At 39.9% G+C, this 23,441-nt stretch overlaps 1 protein-coding gene across 1 annotated transcript in view; it reads left to right on the top strand.

The window, feature by feature from the left end:
• Positions 1–23,441, top strand: part of EXOC2 (exocyst complex component 2) — a 108,520-nt gene that overhangs the window by 33,470 nt on the left and 51,609 nt on the right. Inside the window, exons 8-13 of the mRNA XM_054164459.1 lie at positions 2,030–2,175; positions 2,293–2,374; positions 2,873–2,975; positions 6,027–6,145; positions 18,712–18,837; positions 20,340–20,464. Of these exons, the coding sequence (XP_054020434.1) occupies positions 2,030–2,175; positions 2,293–2,374; positions 2,873–2,975; positions 6,027–6,145; positions 18,712–18,837; positions 20,340–20,464 (701 nt within the window). The remainder of the gene's footprint in view (positions 1–2,029; positions 2,176–2,292; positions 2,375–2,872; positions 2,976–6,026; positions 6,146–18,711; positions 18,838–20,339; positions 20,465–23,441) is intronic.

The following is a 23,441-nucleotide window of genomic DNA, read 5'->3' as shown; positions in this document are numbered from 1 at the left end:
TTACAAACACTTGGAGTCTTGCTAAATTGCTCATTTAATTGCTAAACAAGCTACTAAAGGCAGATTTCAAAAGCAAGGTGTGTTACAATTCTTGGTGAAATACATCGTGTCTTAAAGGAGATCAGTAAGGTGCCATTTGGGGCTGGTTTTGTCAGGTTCTGTGAAAGACAAGTGGGTAGCTAGAGCTTTAGCTTCAAGTAAAAAAAAATGCTCAGAGTAAGCAAGTGAATCATCTGTTTTGAAAACATAGTGAGTCAACATGGACCTGAATTTTTACCATGGATTATATGGGTTTTAGTTAGTCACTAATCAAGGGCTAGTGTTGATGTAGAAAGGATTTAGAGGGGTGAGGGGGGAAGAAATGTTACAGTATTTTCAGTTTAAAAAGACAGACCTGCTTGCATGAAGTTCTGAATGTCATTTAGACCCTAACGAGTAACCTGATATATTTCAATTTCTATGTAGAGAAAGTGCCCTGAAAAGAAAAAAGTGAAATATTTTACCTTTTACTTGAATTGAGAATTTCTACAGTAAATGAATTTATAGACAGATGAAGATGTGTAGCATTAAACTAGAGGTGGAGGTCACTGTCCTACAATTCTCAATTGCCACTTAAAAACATTTGCGTTGAGCCAAACCCAACATTTTGTGAACGTAACCCAGGTTTAGTACATTACTTGCTGGCTGTTAAAAGAATGGACAAACAACATATGAATTCAAATAAAACAAATGTTGCTTGCTAGAAGGATTTACCAAACAAGAATGAATTGTAACCACAAGGAAAAAAAATGTGAAAAAATCATACTCTGTATGTCAGTGGCCAGCTAGCCGTCTGCACTGCATGTTTCTCCTTCATGGATTAAAGTATTCTAGGCTAAATAGCATGCAGCAGAAAGAGTTGCCCTGACAGAGCTCTTTTTACATCAAGGCTTCAAAATTTCAGTGGAGTTTAAACATTATTTAGCTATAACAATTATTTTACAAAGACTACTTTTAACATGAGCCGGCCACCCACGGTGCTGACGGGGGAAAATGGCATGCGAGCCACCCAGCGAGACTGATGTAACTGGCTTCGTCTTTGCTTAAAGTATAGTCACTAGACCAGATAATGGAGAAACTGCTACATGCAACAATCAAAAAAGGCCAAAACAATTCCACTTATGTTTTTTCTTTTTTTGTGTGTGTGTTTTAATTAAAAATAAGTCAGGAGTTGACAAATGCCAATAGTTGCGTGCAATGTAAATCTGTCCTCCTTTAAATGAAACTCTGTTACACTGTGTGAGGCAATGAGCCTTATTACAAAACATTAAGATGTATTTCAGGCTGCATAGAAAAGGGTTTAAGGCTGTAGTTTTACTGTATTTAGGATTTGAAGGATATTCATCCTTGTTCAGCAGTTCCATGCAGTTGATGCTGTTGGTGACAAAGCCAGTGAGACTTAATATGATGTGAAGACAATTCGTGTTCATTCTGTTACAGCCAGCAGCTAATTAGACTATTCTCAGCCATGCCTTTGTCTTAATCATTGGTACTTGTGACTCAGATGTCAAATATTGTTGTTAATTTTAAAGACTTAATTTAAAACACCCAAAACATGATTTGCAAACCCCAATGATAAAGCTTAGAGCTGTGACATTAATTAACGTCACAAAATTTATCCATTTTTGAAACAGAAAGCTTTCTGTGGCTTCTTCCATATCCTGAGCTGCATAATTTAGTTGTGAAATGCAGAGCTGGAGCCAAAGCAAGCTATAAAGTATCTGCAGTCAAGTTAAAAGTTGGAAATAGGGAAGAGTGATTGTTTTTAATTGCACAGGGGTCTTACCACATGAAAATGGTAAGTGGTTTGCTTTGAAATTGTATTTCATCCCTTGTAAAAAGTTGACACAGTTGGACTAAAGACCTTAGAAATTTAGCAATAGTTACTCGTTTGCCATGAAATAACTTGAATGACTTATTAAGATGAGGAAGATCTGGGTGTCATTTGAACTGATTACTTACTTTCATTTTCAAACCATTTTCAAACCAGGAGCCAGCAACACAGCAGACACTTTATTCCAAGAAGTGCTGGGTCGTAAGGACAAAGCTGATTCAACAAGAAACGCACTTAATGTTCTTCAGCGGTTCAAATTTCTTTTCAACCTTCCCTTGAACATTGAAAGAAATATCCAGAAGGTATAATCTTCTGTAATCCCCCCCAAATACTTCTCTGTTGGTTGAAATCAGCCTGTTGCCTTTTTCTTGATAAATATAAATGTTTGGTGTTTGTGTGTTTGTTTGTTTGTTTTTAAGGGCGATTATGATGTGGTTATTAATGACTACGAAAAAGCCAAGTCACTCTTTGGAAAGACAGAGGTTCAAGTATTCAAAAAATGTAAGAAATGGGTTTTGTTGTTTGCTGCTTTCTTTTTTTTTTTTTCTTTGTTAAAGGCTAAAAAGCACACTATAATCTAAAGGGCTTTATGAGGCCTTTACAGGCATTTTAATCCCTAAAAATTACAGATTTGTAGGAAGCAATGACTCTAAGCATTATTTCTGGAAGTTTTCTGAGCAATGTGAAATTGCAGCCAAATTTATTTATTGATTAAGGCTTGGTATTCCTGGACATTAAAAAAAGCCACAGTCACAGTAATTGGAATGTGTCTTGAGGTATCTTTCACTGTCCTATTGCTGGAGAGACTTCACAATCCATTTTCCGTTGCTGTAGAACTGTTGTACACACAGCTTTCAGATGTGGCTTGTTATGAAATGAGTTCTGTTGATTTCCACATGAACTCCAGAAGTGTCTACTGTCTTAGGAAAATGGCATAAGTTCTAGTTTGTACCACTGCTGAAGGCACACACTGGTTTTATTTCCTCTCCCTACTCCTAGATTATGCTGAAGTTGAAACCAGGATTGAAGATTTAAGAGAACTTCTGTTGGATAAGCTGCTTGAAACTCCATCAACATTACATGATCAGAAACGTTATATAAGGTAATCATTTGACCAGTGTCCTCAGCAGGCGTGTGGTGTTAGATGTGTATTTAAATGTTTTCCTAAACAAGGTGGTGACTGTTTTTATTATGATTTCCATACTGATTTTAAAGCTGTAGGTAGAGTATTTGGGATTTTATGACTGTATAAGTAATTGCAATGAATTGGTACTTGATGGTTGAAAAAGTTCTTGAAGAAGAACAATTTCATGAAGAATAATGGAATTTAAATTTAAAATATCTTTTAAGGTGCACTTAGACTCTGTTGCTTTCTACAAACCAACATAGTGCAAGCTGTGTCTGAAGTGATTACTCACAGGTTGCAGGTCTCAAAACAAATTCATTATTAACCTGCCTTACGCTTTATCTTGACTTGCTGTTGAAAAGCAGTCATTCTCAGTCAGATAATAGGGATTTTTTTAAGCCAGACTCTTGTTTAAGTTTGGTTTTTCTCTTTTACTACTCAGCCTAAATAATGTAGTTCATTTGTATTTCCTGAACATGAACCAGATCCCCAGTTTTCACTGAAATTCCTAGATCTTCTGTCATTCACAAAGCTGTTGTCAAAGTCTATCGTAGGCATACTGGCATGAGCTGGTTGGACATTGTAATGATAGGTGTTAATTTGCTTTATGGTCCTTGGAGCCAAACTTTAGAGTGCTCTGGAACATTCAGTGTATTTATTTAGGGAGCTCTTGAGTTTTGGGCATATCTAGGGCTCTTTGTGTGGCTTGACTTTAGACAGAGCCCAAACATGTTGTGTGAAAAGTGTCCTCAACATTCTGGCATGTGTGTGAGGTCTCCAGTGTTTTGTACACTTACCAGGACCCAGCTGCATGGCACAAAGTGCAGAGATGTGGAATAATTTAGTTATAATGAACTGACAAATTAACATAATCCCAGTAAACAGTAATTAAATTAGTTCCATCACTCAAGGTATAGTAATGTGCTTATAGTATCATGAGTCTTCTGGAGGCAAGGTGTGAGGAAGGCTCTCTTCAGAGCCCTTCAGCTAAGAGGAAGTCATCAAAATTTGAACTGTAAAATCATTTGCACAAACCTTGCTATTTTATAAGTTTGGGTTTTTCCTTCCTTCATACATTTATTCTCTGTATGCCCAATATCTTAAGTATGAGCAAGACCTAAAATACTGTGGGGTTTCCCCTCAGATAGTCATTGCTTATAATTAGGCTTCAATTCATATTTTCCTCTCAGTTTATTATGGTACTTTTCACAAGTGTCCACCAATAGGACAAGGGTATAGGGATATAAGTTGAAGGACAATAAGTTTAGATTGGATCTTAGGAAAAAATTCTTCACTGCGAGGGTGGCAAGACTCTGGAACACATTGTCCAGAGAGGTTGTGGATGCCCCCTCCCTGGAGATATACAAGGCCATGTTGGATGGGGCTTTGAATAACCTGGTCTAATTGAGAATTGTCCCTGCCCATGGCAGGTAGGTTGGATTAGATGATCTCTAAGGTCTCTTATAGCCTAAGCCATTCTATGATTTACACTGGTAATTATTTTATACTGTGCAGACACAGAAAGGACATGGAACTGAAAGATCAGATCCTCTGCTGTGAGGACAGGCTGAGATGGTTGGTTTGGATTGTTTAGCCTGGGGAAGAGGAGGCTCTGGGAAAACTTTATCATGGGTTTTTAGTACTTAAAGGGACCTATAAGAAAGATGGGGACAGACATTTTAGCAGGGCCTGTTGTGACAGGACAAGGGGTGGTAGTTTTAAACTAAAAGAGGAAGATTCAGATTAGGTAGAAGTAAGAAATGTTTTTACACTGAAGGTAGTGAGACACTGGCCCAGGTTGCCAAGAGAGATAGTGAATACCCTGTCCCTGTCCCAGGTCAGGTTGTATGGGGCTCTGAGCAACCTGCTCTAGTTAAAGATGTCCCTATTGACTGCATGGTGGTTGGACTAGATGACTTTTCAAGGTTCCCTTCAACCCAAACCAGTCTATGATAATTACAGTCATGACACTTAACAGCCAAGGTAACTTTTTACTACTCTGTGTAAAGCAAAGACTTCAGCAAAGACTGAAGCCGCCCTTAATGCCACCCTGTCAGAATGTTGCTTGTGTAGTATTCTCATCCCTCCAAACAATCCTACTTTGACAGTTTATTTTTTGTTCAAGTACTGCAGACAGTTCTTAATGATGACAGAACTTTGCAACATACTCCTGATGAACATTAGATATTATTCTAGTAATGCAGCATTTGTGAAGGTGTTAAACATTCCCTGTGATGCTTAAGATGATGAATCTGTGCTTCACCTTGAGCATCTTAATTGCTTCATCTGTCCCAAGTGTCATGATTGCAGAATGCAATGGTGTGCAATAAATAGTAGAGCAGGTAGTTTTGAACGCTCTATGTTAGACAAAGCTACTTCTGTGCTCTCTCAGAAGGCAGCTGGTATGATTTCAAATGCTTTCCTGAAAGGCAAGAGGCTGTTTTGCTTCTGTATATTGGAAGCCCAAATCCTTTGTGTTATCTCTCCCCTTGTTCCTGGGGTTTTTCTCAGACTATGTGTGCACATCCTAACGTAAAACCACCTCAGAACAAACTGAAAACTTGAGGAGCTTGATTTACATTTGTTTCTGTGTGCATATACTGAAATTGTTGAGTGCCAAAAATTAATTCCTCCTGTACTTGTTAGGGTCACATGATGATACAATCAAGACACATAAAATGTGAGGAAAAACCACCGCATTTTATGTGCTTGAGATGTCGTCACTGATTCCAAGTGAAACACGGAGGACTGAACCGCAGCCTTGGCTGATAAAGATCTTGGTTTCCCAAGTACTTTACTAGAGCACAACTGAAAATGCATATTAATGATGCTACTAAATAAATAAGGGTTGGTTGGTTTGTGCCTGTTTTTTGATTAAAGTCTGCTTCCCTACGTGAGGAAAGGTGGATGCAAAGCTTCTGTTTGCATTAGGCATGAGTGTATCTTAACAACTCTTTCTGACTGCTGTTTTCGTGAGGCTTTCAGTGTGTCAAGCCAGAGCTGTGATTTTTGGACTGGGTTTTGCAGATATCTTTCTGATCTTCACGCGCCTGGGGACCCTGCTTGGCAGTGCATCGGTGCTCAACATCAGTGGATTCTGCAGCTCATGCACAACTGTAAGGAGAGCTACGTTAAAGAACAAAAAGGCAAGGATCTATTTTCGGTTTATACATATTTGACACTTAGGAATTTGGCATTGCCTTTTATTTGACAAGTTTTAGTGTACAAATGGTATTTGAGTGTTTTTCCCATCAATTTTGATAGCTCTTTGCAAAGTTGAATAGCAACTTGTGTTTTTTTTCCTTTATTCTATTACAAAACCAAAACAGCAGTTGGAGTTTTCTTTTTGTTTAACTTAAGACTTTTAAGCTCTTTACATGGGAAAAGCATTAAATTTCAATCACTTATCTTAAGTTTACTGTCTTCCAGAAATATTTCTTTGAGGTCACATGGAGTTTGGATGGTTGTCTGAATCTGCCAGTTAGATTTCTTTGTCACAAGATGTGCCATTAGCATAAGGGTATGCAGGCCATGGGGCTTAGTGGAATAGAGTGTAATTTCTTGATTCATAGTGAATGATGATTTGGTATTCTCTTGTTCTTTGTGTACATTTTCAAAATCCAGATTACACTGTTTGGGCACAGACTTGTGAGTTGGACAAACAGGATATTCAGGCACGGTTATGTCAAGACCAGTATGAGTCCTAGAATCCCAGCATGGTGGGGGTTGGAAGGGACCTCTGAGGATTGAGTCTAACCCTGCTACTAAAACAAGGTTACTCAGAGCAGGTTGTCCAGGATTACAATGTATGGGCAGGTTGGAGTCTCTTCAGAGAAGGAGACTTCACAACCTCTCTGGGCAGCCTGCTCCAGGGCTCTAGCACCCTCACAGGAAAGAATTTTTTCCTCCTGTTCAGATGGAATCTCCTGGATTCCAGTTTATGCCCATTGTCCTTTGTCCTGTCTCTGGGCACCAGTGAAAATAGTGTAACCCCATCCGCTTGTCCCCTGCCCTTTAGCTATTGATCAGCATTGAGAAGATCCCCTCTCAGTCTGCTCTTCAACAGGCTAAACAATTCCAGGCTTCTTAGCCTTTCCTCCTTAGAGAGATGCTGCAGTTCCCCCCCTCATCTTTGTAACCTCTGCTGCACTCTCTCCAGTAGTTTCATGTCTCTCTTGCATTGGGGAGCCCAGTACAGGACAATACTCTGGATGTGGCCTTACTGGGGCAGAGGAGATGGGGAGGATATGCTGGTGACACTTTTCTTAATGCACTCCAGGAGGCCATTTGCCTTCTTGGCCATGAGGGCACGTTGCTGGCTCATGGTGAACTTATTGTCCACCACCACTCCCAGGTCCTTCTCTGCAGAGCTGCTTTCCACCAGGTCAGTCTCTAACCTGTACTGGTACAGGGGGTTATTCCTCCCCAAATACTTGAATAAAGACCCAATTCTTATTATTATTACTCTTGCTTGTATTCTGTTTGTCTCTCAGTGTTGTCCACAGAATCACAGTATGTTAGAGACCTCCAGAGATCATAGAGTCCAACCCATTTGTCAGAGCAGGATCAGCTAGGGCAGGCCACACAGGAATGCATTCAGGCAGATTTTGAAAGTCTGCAGAGGAGACTGCACAACCTCTCTGGGCAGCCTGTTCCAGTGCTCCATCACCCTCACCATGTTGAGGTGGAATCTCCTGTGTTCTAGAATTCTATGCAGAATCACCTCTCCTGCTGTGCTGGCCAGAAATGTGTAGGTCTTGCTTTGAGGTATTGTCAAATGTCAATAGTTTTCTTCCATCATTTTGTATGGTCCTTGTTTGATGTAGTTTGCCCATGGAGGTGGTGGAGTCACCATCACTGGAGGTGTTTAGGAAGAGAATGGATGGGGTGCTTGGTGCCGTGGTTTCGTTGATTAGATGGTGTTGGGTGATAGGTTTGACTCGATCTCAAAGGTCTTTTCCAATCTGGTTAATTCTATTCTATTCTATTCTATGTACAGACTGTAAAATACTCAAGAGCTGACCCTAGTTGGTGGAATTCCTCTCTTAGTATCTAGTAGGACAAAAGAAGGTTGCTAAATGCCATTTTTCCTTCCTGTAGATCTTTAATTTTGGTATACACCAGATGGGAGAAAGAAAGAACTCTTCATCAAATTGGTTTTAACTGCCAAGTAGAAGAATGCTGATTGTGATCAGAGACGTGGAATGTGTTTTAATCTACTTCACTGGATGGTTTCAAACAGGAAAAGTGTGGTGTTTTAACTCAGAGATATCAAATCGGTTCTGCAGGACTTTGAGGAATCTAATCAAGTTAACCAAGTTAGAAATGTGGTTTATATGGTCATAGATTCACAGGCTACTTTAAGAGAGAATAGTAATATGTTTTCAAACATTAAACTCCTCCACTTTAAAACATGCTCCCAAAACCAGGATTCTTTTATACATCAAGCATTTGGAGGAAGAGGTGAGTCCATAAGGCTGATACTCTAATGAAAAAGAAAGCTTTTTCTAGGTTTCCCTTTTAACAGCAGGGAATAATGGACCTTGTTTCTAGCAGATGTTTCTGGCAATTTCTTCATATTGCCTGTGCTGGAATAAGCAGACAGCTATTCCAGTCCCACCTTGAACATATCAACAATTTCTGACCATTCTTAGCTTACTTCTTCTAACTGTGGGTCTGTGGGTTCAAACTGACTGAGACAAAACTTTCCAGCATAGTGAACTCCAACCTCAGCAGCAAATTGTGCCTATTTTTGTATTTGTGCTCAAATTTTCAGGTTTCAGCTGAGTTTGTGCCGAAGTGTTTTGCTGCTGGTTATTAGTTTTCAAAGCAGAGCTGTGCTCTGAGTCGTTAAATGTGACTTTTACTACCTGAAATGGATTTGGGATTAGACAAAAGCCTTGGCTTCTCTTACATGGAAAAGTCTCTTTTGAGAACTCTATTAGACATTTTGGATGGGATTTTTGAGGCTGATTCTCAATCAGTAAATATGCTCAAAAAATTTATTTGCTGGCCATGATGTGTTCAGGGAGGGAAGGTTAATAATGCAGTTATTTGCTAAACTAGTTAAAATCCAAACTGAAGTGAACTCCAAGGAGAACTTATGAAAAATTCAGTCACTGGTATGGCAAGCCAACAGCATACTCTGGGAGAAAATCATTCCAGTTCTCTCCACACTACTAGGAAGCTGACCCTTTAGTCATTAAAACTTCAATAATTTCATTTTCTTATACAGATATAGTAGCATCTATTTTCTGTAAGAGATCTAGTGACATATCTCATCCAGGCCACTAGGGCAAATCCTTAAGACTGATGAGAAGAAAACCTACTTTTCTGCATCCTCTGGAGGTTCTTTATTGTTATCTGATGATTGTACTTTTCTTAAGAACTACTTTCAGGGTTCTCCTAAGCATAGTTGGAAAGTGGAATGATCCTAATACATGTGCTGAGGTGGTTGAAGGTACTGTCAGAAAATCATGTATTAGAGGTGTATTTAAATACATGTTTATTTTGAGTTTAAGTATGTATTTTTGATCCAGATATGAATCCTTCACTCTCAGTCATACTGTCACATGAAAAGTTTAACAAGCAACAGATAAACAATCTCTGTGCTTGGCTATTACTAGAGATTAAGTTAATTTTGTAGAGATACTCTGCAGTTCTGGGTCTTAGAACTTCAAAGGATCATAGCATAGCACAGTCTGTGGTGAAGTCTGAAAGGAGGAACTGGGCTGAATGCTCTTTTTTCAGGGGTGAGCAGAAATCCTGTGTGTTTCAAATACTGTCTGTTTTAAATTTATTCAGCTTGTGTTAATATTGATTTCCCAAAGCTGAAAGGTATATCAAGCTGTGTTAAGCTTTGTCAGATGACTTGTCAGCATGACTTTAAAAGGCCGACAGCAAATTCTGCAGTTGGATGTTCCCTTTGATTTTAATAGACAATTATTAAGCATAAAAGCTGCAGTAATCTAATAATCAGTTAATTGGTTGTGTTTATTTTGATGGGTGCAAGTATGATGGGGAATTTTCTCAAGCCATTTGTATGAAGTACTTCACAGCAGCATTTTGGAGCACACGTACCTTGAGGAATATCTCTACAGAATCACAGAATTGTCTGAATTGGAAGGGACCTCCAAAGGTCATCTAGTCCATCCCCCCTGCAGTGAGCAGGGACATCTTCCACTAGATCAGGTGGCTCAGAGCCTTGTTGACCCTGACCTTGAATATTACCAGGAATGGGGCCTCAACTACCTCCCTGAGCAACCTGTTCCAGTGTTCCATCACCCTCATGGTAATGAATTTTTTTCTGACATGATAGAATCATAGGATCACAGGCGTTGGAAGGGATCTCCAGAGTCAAGTCCAACCCCGCTACCAAAGTGGAGCAGGTCGCACAGGAATGTGTCCAGATCTTGAAAGTATCTAGAGGAGACTCCACAACCTCTCTGGGCAGCCTGTTCCAGTGCTTTGCCACCCTTACAGCATACCCACATGTATTAATGCACTGTTTCCTTTCAGTCTGAATAACCCTGTTGGTTTGCTGATTAGCCTTGAATTATGTAGATCAGTGTTGCATTACATGCTCAGATGTGTCTGTTGTTACTCACCCATTATTGCCTTTAGCCTGTCTCCTGATCTGTGTAGCTATAGCAGACCCTCCTCATTTGTGAGGTAAAAAAATGCAGACAAATGATGCTCATATTATGAAAACCTGTTGGAATCCAAGCCCCCGTGTTTTACTGAATGAGTGAATATGTATCTGTGACAGAAAGTCGAAATCTGCTCTGAATTGTGAGCAGCCAGGACAAAGAGACCAAACAGCATAGCCAAAATCAGAGTGGAAGCATGAGACAGTGCAGGAGATGCCCAAATCATAAAGCTCCAGTGCTCATGTCCTTATAGTAAGTCATTCTCCTTCTGTGGTTGTCAGTTGCTTCCTTTGAAGCTGCCGGTGTGGATACGGGACCCATGTGCCATAGAGCTCCATGTGGTCAGAGCTCTAGCTCTGGTGATCACAGAATCACCAAGGTTGGAAGAGACCTTAAAGATCATCAAGTCTAACCTTGTCACCACAGACCTCATGACTAAACCATGGCACCAAGTGCCACGTCCAGTCCCCTCTTGAACACCTCCAGGGACGGTGACTCCACCACCTCCCTGGGCAGCCCATTCCAATGGTGAATGACTCTCTCAGTGAAGAACTTTCTCCTCACCTCGAGCCTAAATTCCCCTGGCGCAGCTTGAGATACAGCAATTATGCTAAATATATGGATTTATTAACTTTGTTGTTTTCTGTTGAATGGAATATTCAAAGGGAACAGGGGATTGTGCTCTTCTGTTGCTTTTGAAGCCTTTTTTTTTCCCTGATTTGATTAGTTTATTATTATATGGCTGTGAAGTGATTTCCAGAAGCATTAATGAATTCCTTTTACAAAGCTGATCACGCCCACTGTTGCTGGCCACTGGAAGGGCCAGAAGTAAAGCCAGTTTGCTGCTGTCTTGTTAGAGAAAGGGAGATGTGTGAGTCTGAACAAACAAGACAAAGAGACATTTTGAAGGCTGTGAATATGAAGCTTAAGCTGGAAGAGTACTGTTCCCACTTAATTCTCTAGCAAGAGATAACTGAGTGATAAACTGCTTTGTGCTACTATTTAATGCCTTGTAGTGACTGAAGTCTGATTTGCTGCTTCTGAACTTTGAACTTAAGAGAGGTAGATGTCTGGGGACTTTCAAACCCAGTACCTGGACAGTAAATAGTTTCCTTCAATTAAGATTTTGCATATTATAACTTTTGCTTGTTAATACCACTCTTATTGGGGCATAATTGTAGTTTTCCACTGTAGTTTATGCTTCCCAGACTTGTTGGAGTACAGGAAACATGGGAGATATAATGACGTAAAATGACATGAACATAAACGTAAATAAATGAGGTTTAGTTTAAAATGTGCCTGGGGCACTGGGCAGATAGCCAGAATGAGATTCTCAACGTGAGTATTGGGGAAAGAAGCTGTGGAGGTTAAGGCTGGTTTCTGTGTGGCCGTGGATTATTTACTTAGATTTTAATAATGACTTAGAAGGGTTCGCGATTCTTTGAGCTAAAATGAGTAAGGATTCTAATCTAGGTATGAAACCGCCTGAAAAAGGCCTTGTTTCCTAACAAATCTTTCTGAGCTATGATATAACGTTATTACAGTCATAGAATTATTTGGGTTGCAAGGGATGTTCAGGATCATCTCATTCCAAGTAGCCTTGCTGTCAGCAGGGACACCTCCTACTAGACCAAGTTGCTCAAAGCCCCATACAACCTGACTTTGAACATTTCCAGGCTTGGAGCCTCCACAACTTCTCTGGGCAACCTGTTCCAGTGCTTAGTCCCCCTTATGAAGAAGAATTTCCTCCTAATATTTAATCTAAATTGAGCTTTGTCTGTTTTGAAGCCATTTTCCCTCACCCTGTCACTACATTTTACAAAGTCGCTCTCTGGCTCTCCTGTAGCCTGGTTCAAATCCTGGAAGGCAGCTCAAAGGTCTCCCTGGAGCCTTCTCTTTTCTCCAGACTGAACAACCGCAACTCCCTCAGCCTATCTTCATAGAAGAGATGCTCCAGCCCTCGGACCATCTCCCTGTTCCTCCTCTGGACCTCTAATAACAGATTATGGCAAATTATCTGTCTGTTAATACCCTCTAGACTTGTCAATGGAAACTCTAACACAGTTGTCATGTCAGCTTTTTGTGACCCTTTGGGTTGCAAAATATGTGATACACAACCTATATTAAATACCCTAACATGAAGATAGCTCTCAAGACAGAAGTATGTGAGTTCGGTCATGATTTCTGTTCTGTTTTTTTGCTGGAAAAAAAGAGCTGGTTTGCAGCACTCAGAGTATCATGCACAGATGCTGTGTAAGTGTTGGCAGGGTTTTTCTGTGCCAGAGTAGCAGCAGCTGTACATGGTGTGAAGGGCAGATGGATGCTTAGACCATGTTGCTCTTCTGTGCCACACTGAGATTCTCTTCACCTTGCAATGAATGGTCCATCTTTGTTAGATCAGACAGGCCATCAGGGCTCGTGTCAAAAGGGCCTTTTCAATTTGTTATCCTAGCAGCTGGTTCTCTTCCATTGCCTTTGCTTACTGTACATCTGGAAGAAGGCTTCTTGCAGCTGGGAGCCATTTCACATCTAAACCACATCCCCTGGCCATAGCAGAAATACCCTTTTGACAGCAGATGTCAAGCAAACCCTTAATGGGTTATTAATTAAATTTAGAAAAAATAATTTAATCTGTACAGAATTTGGTGCTGGATTTGTTTTTTCCTTCTGCCACCTGTGTCTGTAACTGTGCTGTGACTTAGAGTTTTCAGTAGAGTCTGACACATTCAGAAGTGCAGGGGGCATTCCTATTTTATATAATACTTAAAACGCTCATAGGATCATTTGGATTGGAAAAGACCTTAAGATCATCAAGTGCAACAACAGAGCAAGCCCAACCACAGTACTTCATAATTTAATATCTGAAGTGTCATAAAGACAGTAAATATTGTCATTTGAGAAGCAGACAGCAAATCCTGTGATTAAAAAGCAGCAAAGGTAGTTTAAAATCAAAACTGAGCAGGTTAGCACTGCTGAAGGTCAACTGAAACTCTTCTGGGCTGCCCAGAATTTTAGCTCTGTTCGTGCTCTGATCTTTTAAGCCCTTATTCGGGCAATTCAGTAAAAGAGAGTTGTTTTCCAAGCTGCTGAAGATCTTCATGTCTGCTGGTGCATTTTACTAGTGCTAGTAAAATGACGTCGTTTTTATTTCTGTGCTGGACTTGAGGTGTTTGGCTCTGGCTTCAGGACTAACAGGGAAGGTTACTCTTAGGCTGCAAAACGCTTGGAACACCACTAGAAATGATGGGCCGAGTTGCCCTTTTTGTGGGAAACAGAAAAATGCTTTCACTGTAATTAAGGCTAGTCTTTGTTATACTGAACATAAGATTAAAAAAATAAATAAATAAGTAAAATGATTGCATTTTTAGTGCCTTCCAAAATGTGCTTTCCGTAGATTGCAACGCTTTAATTCTCCGCACTCATCCCCCTGCCGGAAATACACCCCAGGGGTACAACCCATTTTCATCTTGGTCATTAAGAAAAAAAAAAAGTCCAATTCCTAATAAATGAAAGGTTAGAAGGAGAAAGTACTCCAGGAGAAAAAAAAAAAAAAAAGAAAAAAGAAAGAAAACAAACCAGACCTAAAATGCAGCCATTCATTTGCTGAGCAGGTTAATTTTGGGGTGATTTCTCCCGCTCGCCTGATTTCTTGCCTAGACAAATGGAAATTCTCAACGCTGTGTCCTTGAAAGGAATCTTACCCGGGTGGTGTCGGCGCAGGCTGCAGGCACTGTGTGTTTGGTCAACAAGCAACAGTGGGTGGTCAGGCTGTAGCACAGGACAAGGACCCGCTGTGCGCAGGAAAAACTGTTCAAAGGTGTTTAAGGGTGGTAAGGAAGTCTGCTGCCCTTCGGAGAGCCCCGAGGCGAGAGCCCAGCCTCCCGCACTATTGTAGCTGCTAAGAAAAAAGTCACTCTGAGATCCATAATGGATGAAAGGACACAGGGGCTGTATTCACCTGGGGGCACATCTGTAGGGTCTCTGTATTTTTAATTTAAGATCACTCATCTGCATGCTGTATGTGAGGAAATCTGCATAATGCCTGGTGTTTGACTTGCTATTAGCAACGGGGTTGCTCTTATCTCCAGAGGTTCCTTCCCACCCCCACCATTCTGTGATTCTGTGTGGAATATCGTGCTGAAAAACCACTCAGCCTGAGGTTGGTCACTTGTTAGCAAATTTTCTTTGTCACTACAAAAATTACTAATTACAAAAGTCACATCAGCAATGCTCCAGGCTGGCAGATTGCAAGGTGACTGAGGCTGGGTTATGGAAGGGAGGTGAGGGATTAGGGATATGTGACTTCCATGACAAACCTTTGCCTGGCAGACTAGGGGGGGGGAAAGCAGAACTGTGAAGCAATGTATATTGCAGAGTGATTTTACACTCAGCTGGGTAACAGTTTTGAAATAGCAAAGTAAAACTGCTTTTATAGGTTTGGAATCACAAAATCATTAAGGTTGGAAAAGACCTCTAAGACCATCAAGTCCAATTGTCAAACCAACACCATCATGCACACTAACTGGTTGCAAATCATGGGAAAACCTGTTGTAGGCAAACTTCAAGTTTATTATTTTTCAGTGAGGCTGCAACGTGCTGCCTGCAAGTGGCTTCTCAAAACATAGGGTTGAGATCTATATGTGAGCCATAGGTTCTGTAGGCACATAAGAGACCCAAGGCAACTCTAGTACCGATAAACTCAGGGAAAACCTGCAACTGGTGGGTCAGCACAGATAACTTCTGGTCTACAGAAAGAGAAAGCACAAATTAATGACCTCAAAAGCATCGTGCTCTTCTTCTGCTCGGATCCTCTTGCTGCACTTGAAGAGGAGAGCTCTGAATAAAACTGTTGAGCAATTTATTTTTCACACATTTGAATGTTTTTATTTCACTCTGCATACCTTTAAAGTGTTTCCATTTCCTCCTGCAAACCTGTAGGATATCTGTGCACAAAAAGCTGCAACTCGGTGAAATCCATTTTAAAACAAAATTAAATCAACGTTAAGATCCTTAAAACTTTTAATTTGATCTTCTCCTGGTTTTACAGTTGTAAATGTAATCAGGCTATAATTATACTGCTGGCATGCCATGACTGTTTGGTGGCAGAGGAGAATGTAGCACATTTATTTTTCCTGTGTTTCTTTGGTTAAATACACACTTGGCACTGGAGCCACCGACAGATATGCTCCGTGTAGATGCTGTATTGTGGAAAAATGTGCTATTGTAACTTCAAAGCTGTGAAATCTTCTTTATAAAAGTGAGGATCTGCCAAGACTGTGTTGTTCCTTGCTGTTTATACAACATCCTAAAGCCTGGTAGCACAGGAAAAAGTTAACTTTAAACTTTATATTGTTGCTGCCTATACTCAGGGCCAGGAATGCTGAACTAGTACACAACTTGAATCATGAATAGGCAGTAAATAATAATTTGGCTAGTTTATTTAGGTTCATAAATATTATTGTCTGCCCTCCACACTACCATTAATTCAGTCTATTGCATTATGCAGATAAATTTAAGCTGCTGGCTCCAGCCAGGGACCAAGCTGGGGTGGGAGAAAGATTGTTTGTCTGTGAACTCTCCCTTTTTCACACTATTTTGGTGTTGGTGTGCAGTCCTCAAGCGCTACCTTCTGGTCAGGGGAAAGCAAAATCTGCTTTCCTAATGTGGTCCAGATGTTGATGAGTCCTGAGGGTATATGCGCTGTTGTAACTCCCCACTGCTGCTTTGTGCTTGCTTGTAACACTAGACAACCAATTAAAAAATTAGCTCATGTTAAACTTTCTTTTCCTGGTACAGCTGCATGCTGATGATGTGGTTTTTCTGGTGGAACAAGAGAGTATTCTTTACATGTTTTCTGTTACTGGGGAGTATATAAACCAGTTGGGTGGTGGGGGTGGTGTATCAGCAGCAATACAGGACACTGAGCTTTTCAGCCACCTCAGGCAAATGGGTTTAATTGAATCAATTCACATGAAGCTATTTTGGTAAGTGTGCTTGTCTTAATTCCAAGGTTTAATTGGCACTGTCATTTCTAGAAACCAGCTGTTTACATGAAATTCCTCATATTAACAAATTGTTTGGAGAGAGAGATGTTTTGGTGTATCGAGGTTTTTGCTAATGGCAGTTTTTGTGAAGATAATATTGCTGCACTTGAAAGGTTTTAGGGGTTTGTGGGTTTGTTTGTTTGATTGTTTGGGTTTTTAGTACATATTTTAACAAGTAATGCCTCTGAAATTTCTGATTTGTCTTTGGATTACATTTTTTTCACTCAAGTAAAATGCAGATATGTAGAATCTCAGAGTCAAATTCTTATGGAAGCCTGAGAGCTATGAGTCACTTAAAATTTCTTTATGCAGAGATTCTACCCAGAATAAAGAGAACATTGAAAGATACTGTGAAATCTTCAAATACTTTAGATTGGAAGGGACCTTTCAAGGTCATTTAATCCAACCCCCCCTTCAGTCAGTAAGGACATCTTCAATTAGATCAGCTTGCTCAGAGACTCAAACGACCCGACCTGGAGTGGTGTCAGGGGTGGGGCATCTACCACCGCTTTCTGGGCAACCTGTGCCAGTGTCTCATCACTCTGTGTAAAACATTTCTCCTCTCTAGTCTGACTCTTTCCTCCTATTAGTTTAAATCCATCACCCCTGTTACAACAAGCCCTGCTAAAAAGTCTGTCCCCATCTTTAAGTATTGAAAGACCACAATAAGGTCTCCCCAGAGCCTTCTTCAGCCTTCAGTGTTAATCATGTGCCTTTTTCATCTGGTGAGGAAGGATTTTTAATTTTTTTACTTCATTCTGCAGGCTTGCTGGAGTGTTTATGCAGAACTTAACATTGTGAATTTGGAATAATAAAAATGTATTTTAGCAGTCAGAGGTGTTTAAATTGTTGATGCAGATAACGTGTGACCTTAAATCAAACTCTTCCCTGTGTCCAGAGTTAAGTATTTGCACTTGAAGCATAGAAAACTGCTTTAAAAGCTTCTGATATATATGTTTTTTATTATTATTATTCTGCATTTTTAGTTCATTCAGATGGAAGAGTCTGCCCCTAAATTCTTGTTCAAACTCATGGCAGAAATTCTGTATGGTGATGGTGGATATTATATTTAAATCACTGTAGCAGAGTCCCTGTGGCTGAAAACTCAGCTATTGTAAAGATGCCATAAAGATAAGTTTTGTAGGATTTAAATAGTCAACAAAATCATCCTGCAGGCTAAAGACACCACAGATGGGTTCACCCAGACTGTTAAAGCAGTGTAGCCAGCACGATGGCGAGCTGCGTAGCAAACAGATCTGTTTTCTGAGGTATTTGATAGTGTGAAGAGCTATAAGATGAATGGGAGCGTCAACACTGAGTTTGATGAGGTGACAGGAAACCTCTTCAACAACCATTAAAGAATTAGGGGAGAAAGACTTTCTTTCAAAAGGGAAGTTATTGGGATTTTGAGACTGTTCCACAGCACTCGCTGTTGTTCTTTGAGCTCCAGCGTTTGAAGTAAAATGACTGGGTTTATCTTTACTGCCATGCTGGTCTGAAAGCAGCATAAATTCAGGATGAATCTTCAAATCCTTTTTACTCTTGCATCTGTGCTTTGCAGTGTTGCAGCTGGTTCTCTTACTGCGTGACCTTCCTGTTATTGTGAGTGTGGGTACTGATGGAAAAGATCAAGCAATATAACCTCAAATACTGAGATCCTCACTACAAACTTCAGCTTTAAGTACCAGAAGTTTCATCCTGATATAATAAAGACTTTTTTTACTGTGAGGGCAGTCAATTGGACAGGGTGCTATGTAACATCCTTGGAGGTGTTTAAAAGATGCATAGGTATTGTGCTGAGGGACATGATTTAGCATTAAACTTGGCAGAGTTAGATAATGGTTGGACTTGATCTTAAAGGTCTTTTCCAACCAAAACAATTTGGTGGTTTTGTGATTTTGCCAGATAAATCTTGCCTTGTATCACTTCAGAATTAAATTGGAATTCCACATGCACTGTACAGTTTCATGTCAATTGTTGTGCAAAAGTGTTACAACTTTTTCTTCCCCCTTTCCCTAGGCAACCCACTGCTCCACAGCCCCATGCTAGACCTGGACGGTGATGTGCGTCCATCCCCAATTGGCCATCTCAGTCAAACTGCTTCCTTGAAGAGGGGCAGCAGCTTTCAGGCTGGCCGTGATGATGGTAGGCATTGGTTCTATCTGGAAAAGAAAAGATGCTGTTCTCTATGTACAGTGTGTGGTACAGTAGGGGAGGGGGGGAAGGGGAGGGGGAAAAAACAACACACCTAAAAACAACGAACCAAGCAGAAATCCAAGTTCTGTGCATGTGGTTTGGTTTGTTGTCAAACAAAATCCTTTCTCATGTGTTACTGTTGCTGATTAAAGGAGACCTCTGGCTTTTTTTGCATGCAAAGAGCAATTCATAGGTGAAATCTGCTTCTTAAAATATAATCAAAATAATGAGTGTATTTTCTGGAAAACAAGGCTATTTTTACCTACCACCTTTTGTTGCTGTTAAACCTTATGTGTGTGACTCACCTTGCCTTTGCTCTTCCTGTGACTTCAAGTATGTGGTCTTTGTTCTCTAATGCTGCAAACCCAGAAAGGGAAGAAAAAGTGTGTGACTGAGCTTGAGCTATGTGTCCACAATGAACTGAGCCTTTGTTTGGCATAAGTGTCTTCACCCCACTTTATCACTGCTTGTAGAAAGTAGGGTTTTATGAAGAACTTTCTGGCTGTGGTTGGCTTTGATATTTTTTCTCAGTTTTGTGGACTCCCTTGAAAACTCATCTATAAACAGGCTTGAAGGGAGAGGGACTTGGAGGTACTGGTTAATGAGAAGCTCAATATGAGCCAAAAATGTGTGCTTACAGTCCAGAAACCAACTGTCTCCTGGGCTGCATCCCCAGCAGCATGAGCAGCCCAAGCAATGCAGTTCTGCTCCTTTGCTTCACTCTGTTGAGGCTCTACCTGCAGTGCTCAGTCCAGACATGTACATGTTGGAATGGGGCCAGAGGAGGCCATGCAGGTGGTCAGAGGCTGGATCACCTCTCCTGTGAAGACCTTATATCAGCCTTTCAGTATCTGAAGGCAGCCTCCAGGAGAGCTGGAGAGGGACTTTTCATAAACACATGTATTGACAGGAGGAGACCTCATGGTTTCCAACTGGAAGAAGCTTGATTTGAATTAGACATTAGGAAGAAATTCGTCCATATGAGGGTGATGAGATACAGGAACAGGTTGCCCAGAGAAGTGGACGCTCCGAGCCTGGAAGTGTTGAAAGCCAGGTTGGATGGGGCCTTGAGTAACCTGGTCTAGTAGGAGGGGTCCTTGCCCATTGCAGTGGGCTTTGAACTAAATGATCTTTAAGGTCCCTTCCAACCCAAATAATCTTATGATTCTATGAATCTTTCAAGAGCACATAATGAAGAATAACGAGAATTGAACATCCTTGTGTTGCCACAGTGTATCTTCACATGCAAGCCAATAAAATTGTGTTGCAGTTTGAAGTTCAATATTGGTATTTCAGAATATAAAGTGCACAGACTCTTCAAAAACATGTGTGTACCAAATTATTATACTACTGTCACCTTTGTCTTTTCTCAGCCCAAAGCCTTGCACAAAGCTGTTTAATGTCAGTACCAGTTTTTCATTTTGCTTTTTCATTCCCTCTCTCTGTCTCAGCCTGGCGGTATAAAGCTCCTCAGCAAGTTGTCTTTGTGGAAAAGTTGACAAAGCTTGTTGTGAGTCAGCTGCCCAACTTCTGGAAGCTCTGGATTTCTTATGTGAATGGAAGTTTATTCAGTGAGGTATGGATTCTTCTGGATAAATGGCTTTTAAGTAACAAAGCTCCACAATGATTATGTTTGAAGTCTTACATTTCACTAAAAGAAGCGAGTTAGAGACATTTATAAAAGAACATATATTCTCAGTGTAGATATTAGAGAGATGCTGCCTTGACATGTCTTGCAATTCTAACCTATATAAGCAAGTTTTCTTTTTAAAGGAATAAAAGCATACAGTGGAGTCACTTAGAATTCTGCCAGTGATGTGTGTGTTTCAGAGGCTGGAGTCAATAGTTGTGTAGTTTCACCTCTTACTTCTATCTAGCTGACCAGCTGCTCTTCTTTGGTCATCTGAAGATCTAGCAGATTGATGGATAGAGATATGTAGAAGACAAAATCATACAGGATAAAAAATAAGGTTTCTTTTCTTTGGAAGAGGAGTACTCATTTCTCAAGTGTTAATTGTTTGTAAGTGAGGATAGGTTCAAGACCAGAGTCCAAAATGACCAAGCACTGAGTGGTAGCCACAGACATACTACAGTGAGTCAGTGAAGGTCACCAGCTCTGTGTCCTTGGTTTTTACAGATTATATAAATATCATCTTGCTATTCCAAGAAGCAGAAATAAAAAGTATGATTCATGCAGTGTGCTGGTTTTATATGCACCCAATTAACTACTTTTGAAAGGATACATAATTTGGTATGGATAGTATAAAGCTCACTATAAAAATCTCTGCTAGAGAAATAGAATAGCTTTGGAATTTCTTTCATTGTAGAGATAGTTGGAATAACACAGAGCAGGTGGAAGATAAGCAGGCTTTTGAACATGTGTTTTTATTATCATCTTCTATATTGAACTGAAAAGTTTGTGCATCTAAAACTTCATTTTAACTGTGGCAGTATCATTTAATTTATTGACATTGCTTTCATCCTGCCATGCTTAGAGGGTTCTGCTGTGCTTAAAACCTCAAGTCATCACAGCTACAATATCCCACCTCAGAATCTTTCCTGAAGCAGAACTGCAGCCATAGATATCTATTGTTCATTGCAGCCTTAGAAAACAAAACAAAAAATCTCAAGAAAAGGATATTTGGAACTTATTTTGTCATTTTTCTCTATCTAAAGAATTAATTTTTCATGTGGTTGTTCTATTTATTGACACTGCCTGTAGATAAATATAATGCTTTGATATCATGATCCTGATAGAAATATACATTACACTTGAGGTAATTAATTCCCTTGGTTAATTAAACATTATAGCTGCAGTGAAATGGATTCAGTTTGTGATCCTCATTTTACATCATAATGTCAAAAGGAAGATGTGACACATAATGCTCAGTGAAGGAAGGAGAATCAAAAGTAAACCTTAGTGCTGGTGACTTTCACAAAAATAATAGATTTCATAAGGGAAATGACAACCTTTATATTTGACAACAGTGCCATTGGAACTGGGACTTTACTATGATGCTGTTTTCTCTGAGTACAATGAAAAAGAAAGGAAGTTCTAGAGAAACTGAGACTTGAACTGTAAACAAGGTTAAGAAATTCTGCTGATGAAATTGACTGCAAGTGGAAAAAGCAATAATTTTATGACATCTGAACAAAACTTTGTTTCCATATATTTAACACAAAAAAACAAGGAGGAGGTAGTTTTCTGTTAGTCTTTAAGGCTCCTCTGGTCTTCCTTTGTTGGGCCGTGTTCTGAGTTCTGAGCTTGTGAGGCATTAATCACCCATACACTTGATTTCTTTTGGTTGTTATGGAAGCCCCCCATGTTCTTGGGCAAAGAGGAGGGATAATGTCCTCAGTTCATTTTCTGCTCTGCATGCCACAGTCCACTGAGAATGAGTGGACAAAGGGGTGGCATGAACTTGGAAACTCCTTCTGGAGCACCTATCTGTCACCCTGTCACATTCAGGATTTAAGGTTTATCTATATTTCACTATCAGAAGCCATTCAGATTTTAATTGCCCATGAAATGTCTTTGCCATGTTGCTCACTATTTATTATCATTCAGGAAGCAAGGTGATGGCTGAAGAGTTTTACAATCCCTGGACCATGGTACAGAGGATCATTTGAGTTAGTTTATCCAAGTTTTCATGGCCTTTAAAAGTGTGGAAAGAAAATTCCTGCACATGAATTTCAAGATGTATTTTCAGTTTGTAGGCTTCAGAGAGGTGTTTAGTGCTTCTTAGTTCTGAAAGGTTCACTATATGCCCTAAAATATTGTCAGTTAAAGACTTACATGGTATTTTCAACAGTTTAAAAAGCTGAGTTCTTTGAATCACTCTAGGGGAGGTCACATACGTGGGGAGTAACCGTTGGTCTTACCACAAGATAGTTTTGGTCTGTCTGTGCACGAAAGGTTTAAGATTACGTTTCAGCAAAACCACTAAGAAAAAAAAATATATCAAAGATCTGTGAAATCTTGTTCTTTAATCCATCTGTAAAACTGTGTGGATTTTGAGTTGCTGCCTGTGGTTTAAAGGAATGCAACTCATTTTCTGTTCACGGCATTAGAAGAGTAGATATTAGATGCAGCAATAACTTCATTGTTGTTCTAGACTGAAACTGTGTAATTCATAGCTTTAAAGTGCAAGAGTTTCATAGCTATGTATTTCCTAACAGTTAAGCAGTTTTATTTTTCTCTCACTTCAAATTATTTTACCTTAAAATTCTGTGATGCTTTAGCAAAAGAAGGAAGTTAAAATGCAGAGCATTTCAAGTTAGTGACTTGAAAGCAAAGTGATCTGAGAGTGCTCTTATCATGGTGTTGCTCCTCATGTCCAGTAGATGTTGCTGTACATGCAGGAACAAGGAGATAATCTCACTATGAAGTTCTACATCAGCACTTAACTCAGTATTTGAAATCACTTTTTCAGTACAATTTTTGGTATTCTCAGTAGGCTCCACAGAAAACTAGACCTACAAACAGGAAGGCATTAGTCAAACCATGTTTTTCTTCAACTGTAACTGTCTCATGCAATGTGTACTCATGTTCC

The sequence above is a fragment of the Dryobates pubescens genome, chromosome 9, assembly GCF_014839835.1.
Source record: "Dryobates pubescens isolate bDryPub1 chromosome 9, bDryPub1.pri, whole genome shotgun sequence".
Taxonomy (NCBI): domain Eukaryota; kingdom Metazoa; phylum Chordata; class Aves; order Piciformes; family Picidae; genus Dryobates; species Dryobates pubescens.
Note: the sequence above shows the minus strand (reverse complement) of the source record. Positions and strands in the feature narration are given on the sequence as shown.